The 19,566-nt window shown below is 42.4% G+C and overlaps 1 protein-coding gene across 2 annotated transcripts in view; it reads left to right on the top strand.

Annotated features, from left to right (window-relative positions):
- The first annotated feature begins 2,650 nt into the window (after positions 1-2,650).
- XPR1 (xenotropic and polytropic retrovirus receptor 1) overlaps positions 2,651-19,566 on the top strand; it is a 238,074-nt gene continuing 221,158 nt past the window's right edge. For both annotated transcript variants that reach the window (XM_065409103.1, XM_065409102.1), the window contains exons 1-2: positions 2,651-2,719; positions 10,330-10,381. In XM_065409103.1, coding sequence (XP_065265175.1) covers positions 2,651-2,719; positions 10,330-10,381 — 121 coding nt within the window. The remainder of the gene's footprint in view (positions 2,720-10,329; positions 10,382-19,566) is intronic.

The raw sequence follows: 19,566 nt of genomic DNA, 5'->3' as shown, positions 1-19,566 counted from the left end.
TACATTGTCCCCCTTTGAACTCACCTCCCTGGACAGGTAGAACAAGGAACAGGAGCTCTGCCCTCACCCCACTTGGTCTCCCACTGTGAGACTGGAACTGGCAAAGTGAAGAGCATCTAGATCTAATCTGCTCAGCACTTGTAGCCTAGCCCTGGGTCCTGCTAAAGCCACCAAATGCTTGCCAAATGCTGGATGGCCTGGGACCCCAATCCATAGGAAGCTACTGCACTCAGAACTTAAGTTATAGCCATCCCAAAGCTGCTGTAACTAACTTTGGGGCTAGGCACACAGCTCCTTGTTCTAAGTGCCAAGCTCAGCTCAGATAGAATGAAGAGAAAGAGAGAGAGAGAGAGAGAGAGAAAGAGCAGCATCTTGCTGTAAAACATGAAAAAAATCTGAAGATAAAGTATTTTTCTTCTTATCGTCATATAAACTTCAGTAATGCTCCAGGATGTGGGTTTGTTACTATAATATACAGATTACTCAGGTATGTTCAATAATATGCTTATAATTTCTGCATTTACATAGAACTTTTCACTCAAGGCTCTGAAGAACTTTACAGCCGTTAATTAAGTCTCGCAACACCCTATAAAGTTGGTAAGGAAAGGAAAGGTTAAATGACTTGCTAGAGATTCCAGAGTGAGTCAGTGTCAAAGTGGAGGAAATAGGCCTAGGAGCAAAGATGGCCGTTAACTATTGCTATACCACAGAACAAACTGGCTCTCCGAAGTATACTGTATTTTTAAAGGAAAAGCTGTTTTATGACTGAAGTTTTCCATGTTAGCAGTGAACTATTAGCTGTTCAGTTAACCTGATGACTATGCAAATATGACCTATACTGCTTTCTTCTCTTGATGACAAAAAAGCTCATTAATCGCTGTGCATGTAAACTTACTAGGAGGAAATGTTTGTTTTTATAAACGATTGTAACAAGTTAATATTCTTCAAGTAAAAGAAAACAGCACTTAGATGCAGAAGGTTTGATTTGTCCTTTTTGTCACAGTTCAGGGCTACAGCACCTGTATTCCCCTTTTGTGGTCTCTCAAGGGCACCCATTCTAGGCTCCTCAGTTGCCACCTTTTTTGGTCAGAGACCTGCATCTCTCTCCCTTCTGACCAGGGTTTCCCTCTCCCCCCCACCCCCCCGACTGCACAGTTTCCTTCCTACACTGTGATATTCCCAGCAAGCCAGACTGGTTAAACAAGTCAGGGTCTGCACTTTCCTTTCTCTTCAATGGCTATGAACAGCTGTAATTGCCAACAGTCACAAGTTACCACACAACTCCTTATAAGCAAGCACATTTATTTTTAAGGTGAAAGCATTACAGAGAAAACATATTAAAAATAAAAGAATGTACAGTCATGCCAATAAGCTTACCAGAGATTAGCCCTCAACTCCAGGAAGGGTTCTGATAGAAGTCACTCCTTCAAACCCCACCAAGGGGTTTTTCTGTGGTTACAAGTTCAGAATAGTGTAGCTCAGAACTAACAAACTCTGCATAGGTTAGTCTTTCCTTTATACAGCTTGGGCATTGGATCTTGAGACTGTGGGATCAGGTAATCAGCCCTCTTCAGGGCATAGCTTCAAAAGGCTGGGATTTTGCATAACTGAGGGGGTGAGGAATATGTATTTTCCTCCCCTTAGAGATTCCCCAGGCAAACCACTTGATACTGTGTGTCCCAAAAGACTATTCTTGTCTAGCACATTGTTCAGCATAGTCCTAGGCATAATATACTGGTAGGGAGTTCCCACCTTCTCCATGCACAGACACTATGGCGTAGGTAGCCGTCCGCACTATGATGCTGGCCCATCCCATTACCCAAGCCTGCCCTCCACACTGGCTAACGGGGTGATCTTTGTTTGCCTCATATTCAGTCCACTATCCCCAGCCCACTCGCACTGGCCAACCCAGGCAATCCGTCTTACATGTAACCCAGTCTGGCGCTAGCTACTAACCCACGCTGTCCAAAACAGTGCAATCCCCCCTTTCTCAACTGAAGCATCTCACCACCCTTATGTGATGTGCAGTGTCACCCAGTGCACTCTTGGAGGAGCTGCCACGATTGGCCCGCAGTAGCATTCTCTGCTTTCTAGCGCTTGCCTGACGCTAGCGTGCCCAGCTGTATGGCCCCAGCGTCCACAGCACCCTCTTGCTGCATTACACGGGGGTGGTGCTGGGGAGTGGGCGGAGCGAAGGGAGAAAAGCCCCGCCCCCAAAGGCCTCGCCGCACTCCCTGCTTTCAAGCCAAGTTTGTAAGAAAGGGGGCGGGGCTCCCTGTTACTCCTGCCGCGCCCCCTGGCTCTAGGCCCCGCCCCCGGCCGGTCTCCGCGCTGAGGTGGAGGAGGGGGGCGGCGGTTACCATGGCGATGACGTCCTACCGGCGGGAGGGGGGGCAGGGTGAGCGAAGAGAGAAAGATGGCGGCGGCTGCGGCGGGGCCGCAGTGGGCGGCAGGGCAGCGCTGAGGAGACCCGAGCTGGGCGGGGGGGAGGGAACGCAGTGCGGGCGGGCGGCGGGAGCGAGGAGCGGGGCCCATGTGCGGCGGCGGGGGCAGCAGCACCGGCCCGTTAGCACCAGCCACCGCAGGGTCCCGCGGAGCCGGCTCCGGGGCAGCCGAGTGAGCGCGGCGGCGGCCGGGTAGGGGCGGCAGGATGAAGTTCGCCGAGCACCTCTCCGCGCACATCACGCCCGAGTGGCGGAAGCAGTACATCCAGTATGAGGTACGCGGGCCGGGCCGGCGCCGCGTCCGGTGTGGGGCGCCGGGGACAGTGCTGCCGCGGGAGGGGGGTCTCCAGGCGCCCCGCGGCGGGGAGCCAGGGCCTCGCAGCCGAGCGAGCTGTGAGAAGGAGCTCGGCTCCTTCGGGGCTGGGCTTACCGGCGCGGCCCCCAGTAGCTACCCGGCCCCCTTGGCTGCCTGCCTGCTGTATGATCCCCGGCCGCTGGTGTGCCTGAGGGACGGTCCCGGTCACCGGGGAGGTGACAGCCCCGGGTTCTCTCCGATCAGTAGTGGCTCCTTATCCCACAGCCTCCCCCCCTCCCGGGAGCTTTCATCGGAGCAGCCCCCTATCGCCCCACTTCCCCATCCCTTAGGCTGCCGAGGCGTCTCTGTCACCCTGTGCCCTTCTGCCAGGGCTTTCGCAAAAGGAACCCCAAATCCAGCATTTCCTCCCTTTGCGCGGCTCTCCGCTAGCATCCCATGTCACGCCCTCTGCTTTTGGGGTTCTCCCAGCCCAGAGGGCTCTCATTTCATCCCATCATCCCCTGTGCCCTGCTGGAAGTGTTTCCTGATCGGACTCCTATCAGTCACCCTGCCCGTGATCAGCCCGAATCTCTTTTTAGCACCTCTCAGTTCATCTCTCTTTCCATCACTCCCGTCCCTGTTCACCCCAGCCCTGATCAGTGAGGTAAATGTCTATCCAGGGGCTCTCTAACTGGATTGAAACTTGACATGAAGATAGCCTAGAAGCATGCTCTGAAAGACTTCTGTTTCCAAATTTATAAAGTAAAATGTTACAATTATACAAAATAATTAAAATGTTTTTGTTGGTGTAGTTTTTGTCCATAATTCTGGAACTTGGACTGTAATTTTTTTTGCTTTTTGAGGCTTGGAAGAAACAAATAACTGGCGTGGCAATTTAAATAAATAAGCCTTTATATGGCATCAATACTTTAAAAAATAAACATTGCTGTATATATTTTGGTTGCATATATTTAAATGAAAGACTGTAACCCGAAAAATACCCAATGAGCACTAAGGGTTGTATTAAATAAATAATGATAATTTGCCATATAAACACTTGGATCTGAGAGATTATTTTTGTGTTCAGCAACATTATCTAGCATCCAGCGGTTTCCGTTTATATGCTCATCAGGAACACAGTGCAAAGTCAATATGTTTATACACCTAGGTAGATTTTAAGAATGAGACTGGAGCTCATGTCATCCATAGAGCTTGGGCAAAAGCAACTTGAAGTAATAGCTGTAACATTAAGGCCTGGTCCGCACTACCCCCCCACTTCGGACTAAGGTACGCAAATTCAGCTATGTTAATAACGTAGCTGAATTCGAAGTACCTTAGTCCGAACTTACCGCGGGTCCAGACGCTGCAGGCAGGCTCCCCCGTCGATGCCGCGTACTCCTCTCGCTGAGCTGGAGTACCGGCATCGACGGCGAGCACTTCCGGGATCGATTTATCGCGTCTAGACAAGACGCGATAAATCGATCCCAGAACATCGATTGCCTGCCGTCGGACCCGGAGGTAAGTGTAGACGTACCCTAAGATTAACATTGGATTTTTGCATATAACCTCTCTGATAGCAGATGAGCTGGGTTTAGGAGTTTGAAGAATAAATAAATTATTTAAAAACATTTAGTGGGGATTATTAGGAGAAACCAGTGATAATATAAAATATGTGATTGATGGTATGCAAGAGGCTGAGAATTACTTCTCCTTTGTAGTATTTTCTTTTTATGGTAACTTTACATAAATTAGAAATATAGAGGCTGTGGAATTGTAGTATAGAGTTATGTGTAATGCTGTATTGTTTTATGTTCTTTCAGTTCTGGGACCCTGGCAAGAGCCCAGATTACAGTTCTTATTAAATTTGGTGGTGTTTTTACAGTTTCTTGTGAGCAAGTGATTTTCAGCATCACTGTCAGTTCTTCACATGTGGAGGCTTGGAATATATGACCTCTGTGGCTCAGAGTTGCCTCTCAGTGAAGTATGGCTCCTAAAGATCAGAACTGAAGGAACAGCTGTGGTGACTATAAACATCTACCTGAATGGCTGAGAACATTATGGTTTTTATAGCAACAGTTACTTAATTTTTTAAGGTTAGTGAGGCCTTCTGGGGAAATTTGCTTTGCATTTGTCTGCTTCATACTTGATTTTAGGATTAATCCACTTAAGTTGCAGACTCTTAATCTTCATGAACACAATTCACGCAAAATTCTGCTCTATTAATCATGGATTATTTGCAGAAAATAGCTTTTATTTTTTTCAGATTTTATTACATCAATTTATGGTGAGAGAATAAAAAACGTCAGAAGATAGCAATAACATTATCCCTTGACTAATCCTAAATTGGGGTATAGAATGTTGTTATTTAAAAGAACAAATGGGAAAGGCAATACAGAAAGGTTCAGTATTTAAAATTTATTAAACCTTAAAGGTTTGAGAACATCTGAAATAATGCTTTGCAGTATATATAAGTCCTCGTGATTTCTTGAAATCTATTTTAACCAAGTAGCAAGAATCCCATAAAATTATTATCCAGCATAATATTTGCAAAAGAAACAAAAAAAATGGACTAAATTATTCCAGTGGACTTTGTGTGTACAAATACATCTATCAGTTGGATTTCTGCACAGAGATTCATGGCAGTATTCGGCATGAAGTCTTCTGAACGCTAACATCCTTTGTTACTCAAAGCTTTGCAGGAATAAATTATTAATGCTTCCGTGCTAATACTGACACTACTGGAAAATCTACTTTTGTTCTTCATATATATTTCAGGTAAGTCTGGTAGGCAAGTTAGTGAAGCTACTCTTATGTGCATCTTCCCCAATTTTTGGTAAGACTCTAGAGAGTGAATAAATATTAATATCATAGTATGATATCTTTCCTCATTCAGATACTTGTGTTTTCACACTCAGGGATACTGTAGCCTATTTTGCATTCTCATTTGTTAGTACCTTCAGTGATATTTGTTGTTGGGACTTGTATTTTTTTGTGTCAGCACAAACTTTGCATTTTCATTCATTCCAAGTTTAGGGAGGCTCTTTCTTTTACCATCATCTTCTAGTATTTCATTGTTTTCAAAACAGTTTTGTATTAGCTATCACAACTTTCAAAAGCTCTTGCTGATTACTTAGTTTGAAATCTGGTTCATGGGATTTGTTGGAAGGTTCCATTTTGACCTGATGGAGGTCAAGTCTGTTTTTTTTCAGGTGCATACATGGATAAAATTGTTTTTAGAGACTTCAGTAACAGTTGTTGCCGCTCATGATATGTCTGATTCCTCCGCAACTTGAAATATGTGAGAGACACCAGAGAGCTTTAGGAAACCCATGACCAGCAACAACTTCTTCTGAACTGGTAATGGCTCATTTAAAAAAAAAAAAAAAAATCCATTCTCTGCTACTTGAGCTTTTGTTTTTTTGTGGGGGACTTCACATCTTAATATTCACAGTAGAAATAAATTGATAAGAGAATTGTTGAAAGGAAAAGAGCTCTAAAATCATGTATTTGTCTTAGTTCGGCTCATAGAAGCTGAAACAACTTGAAGTGGGGTAGCAGAGTAATATTAACGTCTGCTGTTTTGACCAATCCTACCTCTTCTCTTCATTCCCCAGTTCCAAAGGAATTTGAATACCAGTTAACAATCATCTTACTAAAAATGGCTTAAGTTTAGTTTGATGAGAACAAAGTTGCCAGTTCACTGGGTAATTTAGAAAATTATGTAACCAAGTGGTGGCTAAAAATTTCAAGTGGATATTTGTTTTCTAAAAATATCAGTTAATGTTGTATCTTGCCTCTGATAGATATTTTCTAAAAGAGATACTGGAAACAGAAAACAAAGACATATCCTGAATGAGGTTTCCTAGAATCATAGCAATTTAGGGCTAGAAGGTTGCTCAAGGGACCTACTCCAGCCCCCTGCACTGAGGCAGGACCAAGTAAACCTAGACTATCCCTGGCTGGTGCTTTTCTAACCTGTTCTTAAAAACCTCCAATGATAAGATTCCACAGCCTCCCTTGGAAGTCTATTCCAGTGTTTAAATACCCTTACAGGTAGAAAATTTTTCCTAATGTCTAACCTAAATCTCCCTTGCTGTAGATTAAACCAATTACTTCTTGTCCTACCTTTTATTGGACATGGAAAACAGTTGATAATTGTCCTCTTTATAACAGCTGATATAACACATATAACATACCAGTGTAACATATTTGAAGACTATCTTTCCCTCCACCCCCCCGTTGTCTTTTCTCAAGACTAAACATGCCCAGTTTTTTTGGTCTTTCCTTGTAGGTGAGGTTTTCTACACCTTTTATAATTTTTGTTGCTCTCCTCTGGACGCTCTCCAGTTTGTCCACATCTTTCCTAAAGTGTGTCTCCTAGAACTAGACACAGTACTCTAGTTGGGGTCTCACCAGTTTCAAGTAGAGTGGGACAATAACCTCCCGTGTCTTACACATGACACTCCTGGGACCCCAGGAAGAATTAGCCTTTTCTGCAACCACATTGTGTCTGATGAAGTGGGTATTCAACCACGAAAGCTTATGCTCCAATACGTCTGTTAGTCTACAAGGTGCCACAGGACTCTTTGTCACACATTACATTGTTGACTTATATTCAATTTGTGAGCATCTATAACTCCTAGATTTTTTTTTCAGCTGTGCTATTGTATAACCACATATTCTCCATTTTGTAGTCATGCATTTGATTTTTTTCTTCCTAAGTGTAGTACTTTGCATTTGTCTTTATTGAATTTCATCATGTTGATTTCAGACCAGTTCTCCAATTTGTCAAAATCATTTTCAATTTTAATCCTGTCCTTTTGACTGGTAGCAACCCCGCCCAATTTAATGTAATCTGCAAATGTTATAAACATACTCTCCACTCCATTGTCCAAGTAATTAATGAAAATATTGAATAGTTCTGGACCAGGACAGACCCCTGGTGGACCCCACTGGACACAGTGGGGTCTCCCACTGGACCACCTTTAGAGGTTAGTAGTTTTTGGTAGTCACCATCCTTTCGTATCCAACTTAGTTTAAATTCTTATCCTGGCGGATCTGGCCAGCCTGGGACCTCAATTTGATATGCTCAAGAAGAAGAAAAGTAGAGATGTCTAGATTTCAGAGGGTTTGTGTCTTTTATTGCGTGAGCTTAAATTGGTAAGGAATCAACTCAATCTAAATCGTAATAAGGCACTCAGACAGATTTGAATGTACACAAAACGGGCTTGCACTGGTTTAACTTCACGAACTTCTAAACTGTTTGAATTTTATTGGTACAAGTCTCTTGTGTAGACAAGGCCTAAGAGAAAAAATACAGTAGGGGTTCCTTTTGTTAATCTGTAATGCTGACACCCCCACTCCCCAACCTGGATTATCAGAGAAGACTTAATATTGCTGTAGCAAGGTTTATTTTGTTTATATTTGTTTCATTACTCATAATCTGCATTGAGTCTCCCATTCATTGCGAATTAATGAGTTTACTGTATTAGTTTGGTTTGGACTGAAGTTGGAGAAATTTTAAATTATGACTTGGCATGAATCTTTTTAAAAGCTGGTCCTCATTTTTTAGATATTATTTTCAGAGGAGGGAGGTTTATTATCTATTTAAATACTTACACGGCCCCCATTATGGTGATACCAGCTATCATGTTTTGGAATGGTGGAGAATTTCCTTTCCCTTGACTGTTTATATGCTTCTGAGGAGATTTGGGAAGCAGCTTCCTTCTTATAGAAGGAGATTTCAACTAGCCTTTTTTCTTGTACTTTATATTTCTTAAGGGCTGTGTGAATGTTTTAGTGCATGGAAAAAGTTATAGCTAGGCAAAGATTAATAGGAGGAAAAACAAGAACACTTTTGCCACTTGATAGACTGTGGAACCCAGGTCATATGCAACTAACTAGCAAGTCATGTGGAGAAGCAGATTCAAATGCCAAGTATTTGCTGGGAATGTTTAAAAAAGAAAACAGTGAAGGGGGAAGGTTGACTGGCATGGAGAAGATGAGTAAACAATGTTTTAAGTAGGAAAACACAGTTATGCAAGTGACCCATGCCGAGACCTCTGTGTGGATTCAGGAATCAGGCCTTTGGGAGATGGCTAAAACTGTCTATTTAACTTGCCATTTGTGGTATCCTGAAATAAAGATGTGTCCTTTAGACCTTGTATTTACTTTGCAAGATTATGACCACCATGTTGCCACAGTTCTTCTGATTTTCTCTCTAATTTCTCTCTAATCAGTTTGCTTTTTTTTCTTTGAGTACTATTTGCTAATTATGCTGCAGTGCCTTGATCTTGGAGAATTGGAGTGGGGCTCAAGGATTGGGGTTTGCATCTTGTTGGTTGCAGGAAATAGGTTTGTAGAACATGTTCTCAGGTTGGATTAGGATAACAGCCAAAAAGGGCAGGCTGGACACTTCATATATCCTAAAATGGAACCAGACAATGCAACTCTTGTTAAAACATGATGGTTTAGATGTTGATATGTTCACAAATCTGAACAGTCAGTTACGGTTTGCACAGCAACTGTATCTCTACCACTTGCACATTCATCATGCAGTCTATATAGTGGGTATTGTTTGCCTTAACAATAACATATGCAATGGGGCTGTTTCTTCCGGGGTGTTTCTGGCTCCAGCATGACAAGTCTAGGCTTTACCATTATACCTTTCAGCAACAGGCCACAATTCATCCTGTTTCTTTCTTATTTGCACTTGTGTAGTAACCAGCAGTGTAGAGTATAAGACCCACTCTTGAATTGTTGGTATTGCTTCGGTAACTAGCTGAAAATCATATAAAAAGGATTGCAACTGACACAGACTGTGGGCTTGGAACACATGAGTATTTTTGGGATGATTGAATACCACCCTTGAACCCAGGTTGTGCATGTAGCAGTTGAATGGATTGCCCAAAGTATATCTTTAACTGTGTTACCTCTGCCAGTTTGATTTGTGAAACTGCTTCCTGTACTAGAAAACCAGTGTCCTGGATTTCCTGAGCTATTTGATCCCTTGAGTTCTGGAGCATGAGACACTATGGTTCCGGAGTTCTGGTTAACGAGCCTTATCTGGATTAATATTTTCCTTTTTTAGTCTCTACTTCAAAAGAAGACTAAAAGGGAAATGTGCTGATTTCTTTTGTCACGTGGTATTCACTTTTTAAAGAAAAGTATATATTTTTCAGTACTTCACAATATCGATAAGCAGTCCCTGAGGCTCTTTCTTCCTTTGCCATGACAGATTCCTGTTATGTCACACCGAAGCTCTGGTATTGTCAGGTTTCTCTCTAGTAAAATCCTATCCTACCTAATAGGAAATATTTTTCCAAAAGAGCATATTTACACGTGCTGTCAGGGTAGTCTTTTAGACAGCAAGGCAACTGGTTTTAGACAAAGCTGTCAGTAAACATGTGGTTTGTGTGTTTCCTTTGTTGTCAGGAATAAGTATAGTTCCAGTGTCTTCACATTCCATAGATTTATATATCAGTCTTGAGGAATTAAAAAGACTTTAATTGCTACTCATTTTCAAACAGGCTTATCAGAGTGACTTAAGTTTTTTGTGCTGACTGGTTGAATTTTTTCTGTTTCCTGCAGGCTTTCAAGGAGATGCTGTATGCAGCTCAGGACCAGGCCCCTTCTATAGAAGGTAAGCAAGCTGTGACCCTGAATCATACTTCATTACTGGATGCTGAGTACCAAGCACAGCTTCTCCTTGCCTATTTGCTGAAACTGACAGGCTTAATAGACCAAAGGGGAAGCAAGATCCTGGCTGCAGAAAATTCTGCTTTTCCAGATCTCTAAAGCCTTTTGTACTGAATCATTAAAACAGTAAAAGGATATTTCTATAGTCTGAGGCTTGTAACAGCTATTTTCTTTTTGTGTATATGGACACTCAATCATTCAGTGGTGGAAGTGACTCCTTCATGAGTTGAGAATAGTACTCTGTTCTGGTATGACAATTCCGATCCCCAAAAGTGGCTAATACGAAGTGCTGGACAGGAATGTATAAAATAGCCATAATGCATCTAATTTCTGCAATGTTGCACTTTGGGATAATTATTTCCTGATCCCAGCTATTGGTCAGTTTATGCTCTGAAGCATAAGTGAGAGCCGCTAACATTTATCCTGTGTTCAACTGGGATGCCATTCTTATTTGTATAAATGTAGAATTATTTTAATATTTTTCTTACTAAGCCATTTGTATCTGTTCACTGGCATTAAGTTCCCTTGATAATGTTATGTAAAAAATTCTATCAGCTTTAAACTTGTTACATTATATGAGTAGGCTTTGTTAATTGAGTGCTTACCCATAAAACTAACTTTCTTGATAAAACTCATTACATTTATCTTTCCTCTCCTTTCTAAGAGAACTACAAAATAATCCTAATCTTTAAATTGCTCGCTCCAGCCTCTACTTTTGTTACCCTCCTCATAACTTTTTGCCTTTTTTGCAGTTAGGTGACTAAAACTGAATGCAATATCGAAGGTGAGAATGTATCATTAACTATAGTGGCACTTCTATGTTAATCTCTATTTTAATACAGTTTGTGACTTTATTTACCTTTTTAGGTATATATATGACAGGAAACACATGCTAACATGGTCAGCTGGTTAATCTTGGTCATGTTTTCTGTAATGGTGTCAAACAGTTCCGTCCCATCTATGCTTTCAGTTAAACTGTTATCATTACCAGTTGAAAGAAGGGTGGGGCATTGCTAACAACTGGTTGGTCACTTTCCTAGAGTGCATTGGAACTTTAATCACTGCTATGCATTATTCATTATTCTAAGATTAATTTTTCCATTCTCTTCTCTTCCAGAAGACTAAGTATGAGATAAAAATCAGTTAATCTTTGCAGAAGGTCTTTGAATTTTCTGTTTTTCTCTAAAATCAGAGCTCCCAGGTATCTTTCTTATCAGTCCGCAGTACTAATTTACTTATTCACCTGTTGTGGAAAAGGCAACATTGAAAAATACAAGTGTCAAATGTATTTTTTTCATTTTTTCTCTCTCCACCAGTCTACTCCTACATTCTTGCCCATTAGCTCCATGTATTTCCTTGGTCTTTACCAGGTAGTACACTAAATAGCTGTGAATAGGGAGAGTTTCTAATTATGGATTTAGTGTAAGTGATGGGGAATTTTAGTCACTTGATTCCTGCAGGTTAAACTAAACTTCCAAGATGTTAATGTACCCGTTCTTCGATTGGTGAGAATAATATTTAAAAGAAGAACATTACTAAATTATCTCTGTGTGTAGTGGGGACAAGTCTTTATTATACTTCTCAAAGGAATAATCAAAGCCAGTAGAAACCTCTCTGGAGTCTCCTGATTGGAGGGAAGTATCTTTGGAGCACTGCCCAGCCGGTATAATTCTTAGACTTACCTTGGCACCTGACTACTTATTTGACCCGGTCTACTAATTTTGTTAAAATAAACATACTTTTTCTGTAAAGTGCCAGACCCCAGGACTGGACATCCACAGCCAGGTGGCTACAGTCCAGCCACCCAGGTGGAATATATGGATTATTTTGGAAACTGTGTAAATGATTTTACAAAGACATTGAAATTTCCACTCCGTGTCCTATTTTTTTCTAGTGTGCAAAACTGTTTAAAAATGGTCGAAAACACTTTGTAGACTCCCTAATCTAGAAAACTGATTTGATGCTGGTTTGGAACAGTGTTGCTTAGTCCATACTGACTATGCACATTACCTTTAATCTGTGTTTTTAAAGATGGTTTCCTGACACTAGTGGAAGTCCAATGTAAGTGGAATGGATGGGGATTAGATGGCTCCTGGGGTTACCTATGACATATTATTGCCTTCCATCTCTAGGTCACTGGCTCACATCTATCCCATGTCCATACAAGCTTGCTATCTGATGGCTGTTCAGTGGCCTGTATTTCAGAGAGGCCAAGAATTGAGTGGTCAGGAAATGTCACCTAGTTTCTGAGACATAGTTCAAGCATATTGATGAGACAGTGTGAGAGAACTTGCATTGCTGCTGCCTGTACTGTGTCCCTTTTCTGTGCATAAAGAAGGCTTTAGTTTGCATGGCTGTTAATCCAGCACCTTTCAGATTTATTACAAACTTAATTCTTTGTAAAAAAACATGAACTGAGACAAGCCAGGTTTTTCCGAGTAAAGGCTGAAACTCCATCCTTAACTCACTCCATTCTGTCTTGGTATTATGTTGTTCTTCAAACGGTAGGTGACTTTATACATTGGTTGTGATACCGAATGAGAGCATAGACTCTCACTTCCTTGTTTTTGTTGTTCCTTAATAGTTTAAAATATGATTTAAAAAATAACAAGGTAAGGTGTGTGGAGAATATGTCTCAGGAAGCTAGCTCTAATGTGATGATTAAACTTTGAGAGCTGTAACTTTTTTCTTTTGACACTTTTAGCATAGTATCTAGATGTGCTGTCTTTGTGCATATTGTACATATTTATTTAAAGTACCAATGGAAAAGGAACTGTGTGTGTATGAGAGTAGATAGTCAGATGGTATAATATTTGTATTGTCCCTCTAGTTACGATATGGGAGAGCTTTAACTTGTGTTTTAGTCTCCTGTGATGTCCTCTAAAGAGCTTGTCAAAGTCCTTCAGTAAAAAGGGGTAAGTGACATCCTGGTATTATAATGTAAAAAAACCAAGCAGGAGAGTTTTTTTTAAATAAAACTGAACCTAATTTTGTATGGCATAAAATAATTTGCTTAGCAATCTATCTCCAGTTAGACAATAGCAACAGCAAATGCCTGCATGCAACCATTTAAGTTAGTGGTTCCACTCTTGTTGTTGCTGAAGTAGTCCTTGTGATGGATTGGTGGGAAGACGTTCCCTTCTGTCCCTCTGCCCCAAGTATCAGCATGGTTGTCACCATATGACCATTCTTTTGCTCAACTCTCTCTCCCTTTTTATCTATTCCTTTTCCATTATCTTCTCCCCCCTCCTTGTTGCTCTCACTTAAAATCTCTTTTACTATTCTTTATTTATTTTGCTTCCATGCTTCTGCTGACTTCCCTTTCACCAATATGCTGCTTGAGATGTGGAGGTGGGTGTCTGTGGTCTCATGGACTGCATGTGCTCTTGTGGTTGAGCTGAGTCCTACAGAAGAAGAGGATAAAGGTGGGGGGTTATTGCTTGAACCTGCATTCATATACATGTGTGCTGCTTCTTTGGCCAGCTGGATTAGGAGCTGCTGAGACAACAGGGAAGGAAGGCAGGTGACAGTCAAGGAAATGCAGCTTTTGGAGTATGTTTTTAGTAGCAACAGGAGATTTAAGATCAGGTGTCTCTCTCTGTCTCCATTGCTCTTATCCTCTTCCCTTATGCCCTCCTGCCATGGCAGTGCTCAAGGTTGAGAAGCGCTGACTTAATTACTAACATTATCTAAGACAGTGGTTCTCAAACTTTTGTACTGGTGACCCCTGTCAAATAGCAAGCCTCTGAGTGTGACCCCCACCCCCTTATAAATTAAAAACACTTTTTTATATATTTAACATCATTATAAATGCTGGATGCAAAGCGGGGTTTGGGGTGGAGGCTGACAGCTCGTGACCCCCTATGTAGTAACCTCGCGGCCCCCAGTTTGAGAATGCCTGATCTAATATGTCCGTCTGACATGTTTGGTTGGAGGTGAGGTATTTTAACAAACATTGAAAATGTTAGGTCAGATTCTGGAGCTGGGCAAAATAGCTCTTCAAAGGGATGCACATCCCATTGGGATCCAGGAAGTGGGTGGGCGGAAGCCCGCCCACTGCTAAAGGACCTCCCCCCAGCCTAGGGGGAGGATCCACATGTCCGGGATTCCAAGTAATTTCGGGGGACAACTAAAGATATAACAGGAGCGGGAGTGAGGTCACAGAGCTAAACGAAGGGAACCGGGAAGGGGGGAGGGAGGATGCACATAGACCCTTCAAAAGCATTGTTATCTGCCTATACTCTGGTTACAGTCCGCCCATAGATGCTATTGTCGGACCGGGGGATGGACTGTGGTTTACATGCACAATATGTTCAGAACACCTTTCCAGTTCCTATCATGGATGGTACTGCAACCTCCCCGGATTTTTAAGAGCCAGATCAGCAGTAGTCCATGACCAACTTCTTCTCCCAGTAGTGGCTGTTTGATGTTGGTTTTCTGACAGTGCCTATATATGAGATATGCTACACTTGCCAGAATTGCGCATATTTTCTTTTTCACTATTATTCAAACCATTGTCCAGGATGAACAGTCTACTGGAGGCCTTGTCTAAATGCAGATTGTACTGGTTTAATCAAAATCATTTTTCTGATTTATTTAGTTAAACTGGTGCAGCCCACTGCGTGGACACATCTAATTAGCTTTGATTTGACTTAATATGGAGTGCTAGTTTACTGGTCAAGGCTTTGTCATATCACTTGAGCTAGGAGGAGATTGATTCTGTTTGCTTCCTTAGAGCCTAGGAATTTTTCCTCTTAACTTCCAAGTTTCTCCTGCTCTGTTACAAGTGCAGTGAAGTATTAGCACAGACTCTTTCTTAAACTGCTACAGGCTGCTATATGTATCATTTGGCAAAGGATTGTGTGGTGTGATAGGTGGTTTGGGAGGGATAGCTCAGTGGTTTGAGCATTGGCCTGCTAAACCCAGGGTTGTGAGTTCAGTCCTTGAGGGGGCCATTTAGGGATCTGGGGCAAAAATCTGTCTGGGGATTGGTCCTGCTTTGAGCAGGGGGTTGGACTAGATGACCTCCTGAGGTCCCTTCCAACCCTGATGTTCTATGAACCTTCTATGAACCTCCAAAACACTCCCAGTAAATAATAGAGGCAATGAAAAGTCTCAGAGATCTGCGCAGGCTAAGCACAGATCAAAAATTTTAAAAAAATCTAATATAAACTGTTTTCAACAATCTTGTACCTGGGACTGTCTCTTTGCACAGTTCAGACATGGACAAACAATGTTAACTTCTAAATGGCACTTAAAGAATTTAAATGACTTGTAATCTTACTAGTTTCAAAAAAGTTAAAAAATGGTGGTGGGGAAAAGCCTGAGATCTGAGGAGTGATGGGCAGAGCCCAGGTCAAAGTGGAGATTTTCTACTCTGCTACCTTACTTAGGTGTATCGTGACGCTAACTGGCTTTGTGCTCAGCTGACTTTTGCGTGGGTAAATCTGCGTTTCCATTTTAAAGCTATGAACACTATGACAATTTGATTTTAAGTAACAAAGCAGGGATGTGGGTGACCAGAATAATGTATTGCAAAAATGTGCAAAAACAAACCTCCCCATACCACTACCACACACCTCTGGGGAAAATTCATGCAACTTCCTGTAAATTTTAAGTTATTGCCACAATATTCTCCCGTCCTTGCTGATGTCTTTATAATTCCTTGATTCTTCCTGTATTGAATATTGCATCTGCTTATTTTGGATGGAGGCAATGAGGATGGAAGAGGCGAGGTCATGCTGTGCTTGAACACCCATGCCTTTTGTAGAAGCAGCAGAGTACCAGCATTATGCATTTCTGTACCCTGAATTCTGCATGAATTACACCAGGTGGCCTGCACACACTCTTCCAGAAGAGTTGCTCACATATACATAGTTTAACTAACTTGTTCAAAGATCCCATTTCTTCCTGTGTCTCATTACTTTTTGTTCCTATAGTTTCCTTTAGGCTTGCATCAGTTCCCTGCATGTTCTTAATATCTTTCTTTGCGGACTTCCCCTTTATCAAAGCAACGCTGTTTATATACCTTCCTCTTATCCAAGCAACTTCTGAGTAGTATCCATGTTTGACCATTCTTAAACCACACTTTCACATACAGGATATAAGCCAGTAAAAGCAGACAAATGATATACAATTGGCTCCCAATCCTAAATGTTATGCAAAGGAAATTGCTTGAACTACCAGGGGATTCTTTGGCATACATATTTGCCTTATTAGTAGAAATTAGCATGTAATATTTTTACAATGAATGGTTCAGACTGGATGAATTGATGCTGTTGTAAAATTGTTCCTTCCTCTGCTTTTCACAGCTCTCAGCCTTGTGAGATTGCATAGTTTCTGGTGGAAAACCTGTACATGAGTATAACAAGTCAGTAGAAATTGGCACCATGGCTTTGCTGAGAGAGGAAGCACTCAGGAAGCAGCCCCTGGTGGTTTGTGGTGAAAGTCAGGTATGCCTTGCTTTTTTTCAGAGGCAAAAAGCACACTATGACAAAGGCATGAAATACTGGCCTCATGTAGGGCAAGTAGTGCTCTGCCTTTCTCCTGTTGTCTCCTATCAGCTTTGTCCCCTCAGCAAGACAGGTTGCCGGACTGTCGTGGCTTGGACTCCTACTGATTATTCCACTTGGTTAGCAGATGTGTCGGCATCTCCCTGAGCTCCTTAGAATGCAACTCTTCTCAGCAGTAGTGAAGATGAAAGCGTGCCTGTAAATTATTCATTCTGATTATCTGCTTGAATGGACAGAGTCCACTCTAAATATTTTTCCCCAGGATCTTTGTTATTCTAAGGGATTTTGAAACTTAACCTGCTTCTACAATTATTTTACATCTGTTGACATGAGCTGTTCTTCCCACTTAGTCCATAAACCTATATCTCAGTAGGACATAATTTCATTTCTTTTGCCTTTCTGTGAACAAGGATTGCTACCCATAAGAAGGTTAAATTGTGTACAGGGTTTAGAAAATATTCTAATTTTGCTAGGGGGATGGTGAGTAGTAACACTTGAAAGCTTTTTATATACATATATATTTTACTTAAGATTAAAACTAATGGATGATGTTACAGCAAAATGGGGCTGGAGGTAGAAAGAAGCAAATATAACAGGGTTTCTCTATAGTATCTTTTTAATATATACATATTTGCTTTATATATGAAAAGTGACAGGAGTGGGGCTCAAACCATGTGAGAATACCAGTGCTTGAGGGCATGTCGGTTTGATTACGCACACTCATTCTCATATGAGAAGGTTTTAATCTTCATTTTAAATATACTGTTGATTAATTTTGGGTTAACATCATCAAACCCCTTTGTAAACTGACTTGGATTAAAATAAATGAAGACCTTATAGTATTCCTTAGTCTACTCCATTGTGGTGATAAAAATATTCAGTGCTGAATGTGATAGGACATGGAGCAAATCTAATTCCCTTACCATGTCCCAGACAAATGGTTAAGAGGCTGCAGAAGTAGTGATTTCAATACCTAACCCCAGGGCTGCTCGTGAGGGATGGGTCCTGGTGTAGTCTTTGTGATAGTTTGCTGGTGAACAGGGTGTGATTTCTTAGAAGGCACTGAGGAGTTGGAAAGGTATGAAAGTTCAAAAGACCAAGGGAGTGTGTGTGTGTTGCGTGTGGGGGTGCGGGGAATAAGGATTTGTCAGCAGTAAGAAGGAAAAACTATAATTTAGACCTTGTAATTTAGTGACAGAGATCATCCAGGTGGTTGACAAAACTATTTTGTAGGCATGCACTTTAGTAAGGCTTGGTTGTTGCTGACTATTGAGACTTAAGTATGCAAAGTGGTACAAGCACAAAGCTTTAAGGCCTTGGCTACACTTGCAGATGTACAGCGCTGAGAGTTAAACCTGACTTCGTGCAGCTGAGTAGGGAAAGCGCTGCAGTCTGTCCACACTGACAGCTGCCCAGCGCACTGTCGTGGCCACATTTGCGGCAATTGCAGTGCTATTGGGAGCGGTGCATTATGGGCAGCTATCCCACAGAGCACCTTTTCCCATTCTGGCGCCGTGGGTTGTGGGAAGGGGGCGTGGGTGCGGGGCATTCTGGGTCCTGTCCCAATGCCCCGTGATGCATCGCTTCGCATCCCAGAAATCCCTTTGTTTCTGTTCACCTTTGGCGCCATCTTTCAACGGTTTCTGTGCAGCGCGATCTGTCTGTGGGAAATGGAGCCCGAACTGCTGAGGCGTATGCTGACGACTCTCGCCAGCACGTCACGTTTGGTTGTCGAACTATTCCTTAAGATCCAAAGTGACAGTGAGGGTGAGGAGTCCGACGATGCTATCGAGCCGCGTAACGCGTACGACACGAAATTGCTTGTGGCATTCACGGACATGCTCAGCACCGTGGAATGCCGCTTTTGGGCTCGGGAAACAAGTACCGAGTGGTGGGATCACATCGTCATGGAAGTCTGGGATGATGAGCAGTGGCTGCAGAACTTTCGGATGAGAAAAGCCACTTCCATGGGACTGTGTGAGGCGCTTGCCCCCACCCTGCGGCGCAAGGACACAAGATTGAGAGCTGCTCTGCCAGTGGAGAAAGGGTGGCTATTGCAATCTGGAAGCTGGCAACTCCAGACAGCTACCGGTCGGTCGCAAACCAGTTTGGAGTGGGAAAGTCGACCGTTGGAATTGTGTTGATGCAAGTTTGCAGGGTCATTAATCGCATCCTACTCAGAAGAACCGTGACTCTGGGTAATGTGCAGGAAATAGTGGATGGCTTTGCACAAATGGGGTTCCCTAACTGTGGAGGGGCGATAGATGGGACGCACATTCCTATTCTGGCACCACCCCACCTAGGATCGGAGTACGTTAATCGGAAGGGGTATTGCTCTATGGTTCTCCAGGCGCTTGTGGATCACCGTGGGTGTTTCATTGACATTAACACAGGCTGGCCCGGAAAGGTGCATGACGCACGCATCTTTCGAAACACTTGGCTGTTCAGGAAGATGCAGGCCGGGACTTTTTTCCCAGAGCGGAAGATCACGGTAGGGGAAGTTGAAATGCCCATTGTGATCCTTGGAGATCCCACTTACCCGTTAATGCCGTGGCTCATGAAACCCTACACAGGGAGCCTTGACAGCAGCAAGGAACGGTTCAACTACAGGCTGAGC

This window comes from Emys orbicularis, chromosome 8 (assembly GCF_028017835.1).
Source record: "Emys orbicularis isolate rEmyOrb1 chromosome 8, rEmyOrb1.hap1, whole genome shotgun sequence".
Lineage (NCBI taxonomy): Eukaryota > Metazoa > Chordata > Testudines > Emydidae > Emys > Emys orbicularis.
The sequence above is the reverse complement of the archived record's forward strand: the minus strand, read 5'-3'. Positions and strand labels throughout refer to the sequence as shown.